This window comes from Saccostrea cucullata, unplaced genomic scaffold (assembly GCF_032062105.1).
Source record: "Saccostrea cucullata isolate Sc308-1 unplaced genomic scaffold, CSIRO_AGI_Scuc_v1 ctg20754, whole genome shotgun sequence".
Lineage (NCBI taxonomy): Eukaryota > Metazoa > Mollusca > Bivalvia > Ostreida > Ostreidae > Saccostrea > Saccostrea cuccullata.
In genome coordinates, this window is record NW_026936572.1 from 1 (window position 1) to 7399 (window position 7399).

At 31.7% G+C, this 7399-nt stretch overlaps 1 protein-coding gene across 2 annotated transcripts; it reads right to left on the reverse strand.

The window, feature by feature from the left end:
- Positions 1-85: 85 nt before the first annotated feature.
- Positions 86-6720, reverse strand: LOC134245857 (uncharacterized). Of its 2 annotated transcripts, none has more exons than XM_062728103.1 (15): positions 6578-6720; positions 6167-6355; positions 5893-6084; positions 5554-5754; positions 4424-4618; positions 4197-4314; positions 3819-4107; positions 3508-3595; positions 3328-3404; positions 3172-3208; positions 2565-2665; positions 2197-2313; positions 1293-1441; positions 875-1010; positions 86-556 (listed from the first exon to the last, which is right to left on the reverse strand). In XM_062728103.1, the coding sequence occupies exons 1-15, from the start codon at positions 6711-6713 to the stop codon at positions 467-469; spliced, it is 2115 nt and encodes a 704-aa protein (XP_062584087.1). In that variant the 5' UTR covers positions 6714-6720; the 3' UTR covers positions 86-466. The 2 variants fall into 2 exon arrangements, with proteins under 2 accessions (XP_062584087.1, XP_062584088.1); XM_062728104.1 differs by having other exon boundaries at positions 87-556; positions 4197-4290.
- Between the last annotated feature and the right edge of the window lie 679 nt (positions 6721-7399).

A 7399-nucleotide genomic window follows, 5' to 3' on the forward strand; every position in this document is an offset into this window, starting at 1 on the left:
GCATGCGCACTCTTCCGTGGCTCTGATCCCCACCTGATGTTTTAAAGCTCCTAAATGGACACTGAGCTTGATGACTGTTCATTATCTGTATTGTTATTCCATTTTAAAAATGATTTTGCAAATAATATCAATATTATATAAACCGTTACATAAAAGAAAAAAAATGTAAAAGGTTGGTTTGATGGAAAATCTTGCTTATGATATGTATTTTAGCATCTGTAAAATCGGTTCAATTTGTTTTCCACTTTCTTTAATATATTTTTAAAGCATCATATGTCCCCTAACTTATAAATAATTTAATTCAACTCTTATGCACAATCGCTCTTTTAATCAAAGAGTTACTTGATAATTTAATATACTTCATCAAATCTGAATAACAAGATAAACAGCACATTTTTAAGCAATTGTTATACAATGTTTAACTTCATACAAAGGTAGATTTTACTAGGGTTTCAAAGTACCTAAATCACATTTCATCCACCACATGAAGCGCACAATTTAATGTCAGATTTGTCAAACCTTCCACCAGAGCATCATGCAGGAAAATATACTGGTCCTGAAACATGAACAGGATGAATTAAACACTTGTTATATAATGTATATCATTAGTTTAAAATATATCTTATTTATTAGTGTATATCATTATCAGAAAAAAATAAGTATACTAAAACATATTCCGATTATACTGATTCAAAAACAAGAATACAGTATAATTAGGTAAAAATGAGTAAACTTTTGTCCTTTAGATACTAGTATGCGGTAAAGAATACTACTTGATCATTTTAATCTTGAAGAAACTTTGCGGTTTTAAATTCAGAACTGTTTATCATTACCAATATTTTTTTTTAAAGATAGAAATGAAATCTGAACCTACAACGGACTGTATGGAGAAAGCTCTTTGTTGTCTCAGGTTGATGACGCAGTTCTTGACGTCAACACTTCCCTCCTTGAAACCCTTCTCTAGGAGGTAGTCCAGGGCGATAAATGACCCAGTGCGACCAATACCCGCACTACGTTAAAATATTATAAAGAAATTAAAATTAAAGTGTTACTAACGATAAATCAGAAAGAGGTATAAGGCTAACAATGGCAGTGTATTTCAGAGCAAGAATGGACTTGTTTTCACAAAAGTGTCTCTGAAAGTGTTTAGTTTTCCTGTTTTTTTTTTTTTACTGAGCATTTGTTTCCTGTTTTTGACAGCATTGAATACTTTGACATGAAAGGACGAGCTCAAAATAGTAATTATCATGGCCATAAAAAGGCAAAATTTAAAAAAATCATTTTTTTTTTACCTTCCATGTACAATTATTGGTCCTTCGTTGGGACTTATTGAATTTTTAGAGATGTTTCGAAAACAAAGAAGCGCCTCAAGGTTATGTGGGACTTTTGTATCAGGCCAGACTGTAAACTGGTACTGTGTCACCCGCCTGGTCTCTTCCCCCTGAAATGTTTAATTTGGAGGAATACTTTTTGCTCACTATTGGTTATATTGCTAAAAAAATTTAAAGTTCGCTAATTTGAAATACAATTATTTTAGATTGTTTATTAATAGATCTTTTTTTACACGTCCTAAAATCACCAATCACTCTAATCTATTTCAAGCAGTGCGATAGGTCAATTATGTTATAGCATATATGGAATACAGGAAATAAAATTCACTTTTAGCACTTTAAACTTGATCTTTAAGTGTACATCTGATACAAAGAGGAAACATTTATTTTCATGAAGTGGTACCAGTTTGTTCTTGAACTGGACTCATTTGAGTTTGGCCCCACTTCAACGTTCAGTTGGATTCACATATACACTTTCCGGGTATTTACGTGTGAAATCATCAAATACACTCTGACGTGTTTGAACATTAAAGGAGATCGCACTTGTTCTCACTATTATTTCCTCTATTTTAGGATAAATTTCAGAAAAATAATTTAAGAGAAGGATGTTTTTCTCGGATGGTTTAACACGCCTGTCTAGGAATATTTACAAAACATTTATGTAGGAAATAAATTTCAATACTCATTTGCAAATTGAACAAAAGTACTGCTATTTTAGTTTTTAAGAATTTTAAAACACTAATCTGTGAGAATTAGTTAAATCAAATACATGTAACTATGAAGGGGGTATATGGGAGTAGTATATTTCTTTATCAGTTTCATATTAAGGAGAAACATTGTTTACATAATTGTTTTCTACACTTACCATTCTAACAATAAATTTTCGTATTGTAAATTTATCCATGCTATCTTCCTTTTGGACAATTATTGAGAAAGGTCCAAATTCCCCTGCGTTTCCTGGCCAATATTGCATACATTTTTCCTATGGGAAAAATCGATAAAAAAAGTGGAAATACAATTATTCAGTAATTTTTTTTTCGATTCAACAAAACAATTTCAGAAAATGACTTTTCTAGCAGGAAATAAAAAAATGCATTTTTCAGTGTTCATTACACATTCAAAGTGAAAAAAGAAAATCAGCTTAACCTCTTTACATGATCAATGACTTTTTTTTCTAATATTTTGAATAAGTTGACTGTATTTCAACATGATGATGAGGTAAATTTCTCTTACCGCATTTCCTTCTGTTAATCGTGTAAGCATTACAATTCTCTTGCTCTGCGTTTGCCAGACCATTCTCCAGAAATCGACAATGGTCTGTGGAGTAAAAGGTCCTACAACAAACAGGTTTATATATTAAAAAATAATGTTGTAAATTACTATATAGTATAGAAAAGCATGAACCCCTGTTGACTGCAATGCATCATTGAGTTCGAAGCTTTAATTAGTTTCTATTAATTTACATAACTATTATTTTTAAACAAATGAAACATGAACGTCCATAAAACAATACAAAATAGGAGCAGAGCAAACACGCACCTCCAAAACATCAGAGATGGGATAAAGTGCCATAAAACTTATTTTGAAATTAAAATTACGACATTGACAAAAAAATCTATAGATTATAGCATTATTGAAAATCTATGAATAAGAAATTTTATTTCTACATATTTTGATATACATGTACTTGCATACCTTAAAATTGAATAAAATGTGTTTGATTCTGAACATTTTAAGGTTTGTATATTATTATTTTATGCTCAAGCAGAAAAAAAGCAGATCTCTGGTCTCTTGTCCCGACACCTCTGATCGAGAGAGACGTACATCATAGGTACATTACCTTGTGCTGCAATGTAGGCGTTTTCCTTGTAAACTCCCTGAAAGTGGAAAGGAGAAATTTAATTGCATTTTAAACTAGCTAGATTTTCTAAATAAAAGCTAGATAGTTACCCCGAAATAAAAATGAAAATAACTGTATATTTACATGTAGACTCACATTAACATAACTGGCATTGATGTAATTCCCAGGAAAAAGACTTCCAATAGGTTCCAGTATTACTCTGTTTGCATCATCTGAATAAAAAAAAAAACACAGTTAATGAAATGAATTAGGATTTATTGAATTTTATATAAATAAATTGATGTATCGTTCTTATAAGAAAACAAAAAATCTCACAGGGATATATCTTTTTGAATCTGTTTTTCGTACTATTTTCCATTTTCAAAGCTTCTGTGTGCAAATTCATAAGGCCATTCGGTAGAATCTGTAAGTGTAATAAAACATTTAAAATTATAATGACGAGGAATATATCTTGTCATATTTGGTGAATGTTAATTATCTCATTTTCCTTAGATTTCTTTTTTTTTATTTTGATAAAAATAGGAAAGTAAAAATTTGTAGACATAGTGAAAATGAACTTTTCTTCTCTCTTTTGATCTCTCACTTGAGAGACGTGTGTTAAAAATGTATCATTTTTTGTCAGTGACCTTGAACTCTGACCGGAATTCATTAGCCGTCATCTTTTGGTGGGTGTCTTTGACAAACTGATCTATGGACAAGCTCTTAGTTTTGATGTTACTGAATGTCACCACGACCTGTACTACACCATCGTAGGGATCGTCTAAGTAGTGGCTATTCCCCTCGGGTTCTAGTATTACGCGGCTGCTGTTTAAAGTGTTCCGTGTCATCATTGCCTGTTCGGATAGATTTAAGGCTGATGTTCTTGTATGTTTGAAGAATGAAAATGATTTAGCCCATAAAAAACGTCTACAAAATCTGGAAGAAATACAAAATTATTAAAATATTTGCATATATAAAAATTAAGCTATCAAAATCAAATTTTCATTCTTTTTGTTGAAAATTACTTTTTCAGAAGGAAGGGTGTCGCTAATACGATGATAAATCCAATAGGAAACAACACCCAAAAGAGTATTTTTCCTACATCCGTTCTCAATTTGTCTGTGAAAAGATGGCCATTGCTATCTAATAAAATTATGTTAGTATAAATATCGGCTCTGCTAAATGTATCTACATGAAAAATAGCAGAAAAACCAGCAAATTATTGCTACATTTTTTGACGCGTCATTTTTACCTGAACAATTTTCTCCAAAATGACCGTCTTTACATCTCAGACAAGTCCCGTTGATTATATCACATATATCACAGTTAGGATGACACTCATGCTGACAAAATTGACCATATCTGGACTGCTGACATCTAGTACATTGCTGAGTCAGAATGTTACACTCAGAGCATGCTGAGGAACAATTCCTGCATGTACAATATTCTGAAACATTAAATATAGAAAATGAAAATTAACCGCTTTATTCTATTTTTTCATTTAGGTGAAACGGGCAAGGAAAGTTGGTTATCCTCGTTTAAGAAGATTACCAAGTTGTCTTTCAACACTACTTAATTTCTAAAGACAAAACCAATTTAATTGTAAGAACAATAGCAAAAACATTTTTGTCGCAGTATTTATTTAAAAAGACTAATTTAAACACAAAAGGAATTTAATTAATATGCCTTGACAAAAATGAAAAAGAAAAGTCGAAATTTGTATAATTACTTTTTAATAGATAATTGACTAAGCGAGTTAAATATGTCAATACATAGTATATCTGACACTACCGATCTCAATGAAACACATAATTTAATAATTTAGTTTTAACACGTACGTCATTTGATCGGATGAAAGATTTAATTTATATTGTATGACATAAGTTGCCTACGTCACATTGCATTACGTCAAAAAACGTATTATACTTAAAATATGTTCGATTTGAAGCAATTTTTGGTGGGGAAATTGTCTTATTGTCTACAAGGAAATTAAATTATAAGGAATAAAGTTAAATAGAACTTATGCTATACGATATAACATGGGACAGATTACGCTTTTTATAAAGCGTAAACTGCCCCAAGTTATGTTATATCGTACAACATAAGTTCCAATACGCTCCACTCCTTAAATTTCTAAAATTAAACATAACAAAAATAAATTCTGAAGCTAAGTCTATTCTGCAATGATGTATGATGTTACGCATGGTACAAAAATGTTCTCGAACTATTCCTCTATCTAAAGGCTCTTAAACTGAAGTCTTAACATACTTCTGTTACCTCTTTTCGTTGTTAGGTGTACTAAGAAATACATGTATCATCATTATTTAAACTAGTACTCTTTAAAACTCCGCCTATTTATACTTTACACTTTCATTTACTCACTAGATAATTGGCATTGGTTCCCATGGAACCCATCTTTACATCTCGAACACTCTCCAGTTAGCTCATCACATGATCCAGGTACACATCCGGGAGAACACTGATATTCACACCAGACCCCGTAATGTGGTCCGTCACAAGATTTACAGCTGCTGGACGGAGTACACTTTGTACAGGGAATACCAAGGTTGTTTGACTCACACACTGCAGGTCGTTGTAGATAACATCACAAAAAATTAATCAGTAAACAAAAGCATATTTCAATTTACAAGTTTATACTTTTCCAAAAGGGATTATTTTATTCATTTATTAAAACGAATGGTGTGGATACAATATTCATACCTTTAAGTTTAAAGTCACACAGTGTCAACGTTCCAAAACTTGTCTTGTTAACGATAATAACATCTCCGTGTAAGTCTGAGATACAGGTGATATAAACATTGCTTGTAGTAAATTCAAAGGGTAGGTGTTTATAACCACAAACTTGTGGAGCGGAAGTGTCCAAAGCATTTTGTACTTCTACTGTGTGATTACCTAAAGAATTTTAAACCTAGGAATTAATATGTAGTAAATAAAGAGATATAATGACATCTATCGAAAAAAAATCATTACTTACCTCCTTTTAGCCGAAGATAGACACCGGCAATAGTCAGGGACTGGTTAAACTGTATTTTCCAGTACTCTCCTGTGCCCTTATTTGTCACAGCACATGTTACGTCATCATCATCAAGGGGGATGTTAGGTCCGTTTTGTGGAAAGGGAACACTGCTTTGTGAGACTTCATATCCAGAAAGAGGGTATGCTCCTGCAATTTAGTTTTTTTTTTAATTTATAATTTTTACGCTTTAAATACACAATTTATTCAACTATCTGTGAGGAAAGCACTAACTAAATAGAACATTTAAATGAAATGTCACTGGTACAAAACTATGTCTAAAGAAAAATAAAAATTATTTGACATTTTAATGTTATATAAGAAAACAACTTCGGGAAAAATCGTTTTTGGAATTATTTATTCGTTAATTACCTCTAGAATCAATGATGAACAAGGACAAAATAAGTGTGCATTTTGAAGCAATCCGGCCATTATACAGAGTACCAGCCATTTTCCCCTTTGTATGAATCGAATGATCTGAATATTGTGTATTTATTTCTTTGAGCATCACATGTTACTGCAAAACCCGGAAATATTTAAATGGATTATTTATAATTTACTCACAATATAAACAAACATTTCAAACAGAAATTGGGTGACAAGGAAAATATATTTGCGTCATCGGTACCGGTGTTGGTTTTAGTGTTGAATTTTTTTTAAAGTAGTCCTCTCCAATTTTAACGCGCATCTGGAATCTTTCTGCCCATGCGCGATCACGTGATCTAGCGGTCACGTGAAATGCTCTGAAATGCTCCGCAGTGTTCTGTCACTGAAGCTTAAAGATTTTTCCTATTATCATATTTCTCACCATACAATAAACACAGTCCATTTGTCAGAAATGACCAAATCTCGGCAATAGTATGGGTAGATAAGGATAACTTTTTCCAGAATGAGCATGGTGACTATCATAACCCGAGTTCTCTGTTTTTGGAGCGTTGTTAATTGAATATTCAATGTAGATAAAGTATGGATGCCTTCTTCTTTTTTTAATCATATATGATTTGTTTATAAGTCTAAATTAAGCATTATTTTAGAAATTTAATAATTATGTTATTGTTAGGATATTTTACTATTTTTCTACATTGTACTTGTAAGTTGGGGATCTTTCGTATCAAATTGCTTAACAAAGGGCACATCTCTTCCCCAGCTTGCAATTGCTTCAACTTGGCAACAGAACAAACACCATTTTTAAAC

Bases quoted from the DNA above. Each gene is read 5' to 3' on its own strand.
- LOC134245857 (XM_062728103.1), bottom strand. From the start codon at position 6,713: ATGCTCAAAGAAATAAATACACAATATTCAGATCATTCGATTCATACA. The intron at 2,666-3,171 runs GTAATGTACCTA...TGTTTGTTGTAG, and splicing joins CGCCTACATTGCAGCACAAG to GACCTTTTACTCCACAGACC. The intron at 557-874 runs GTAGGTTCAGAT...TTCATGTTTCAG, and splicing joins CTTTCTCCATACAGTCCGTT to GACCAGTATATTTTCCTGCA.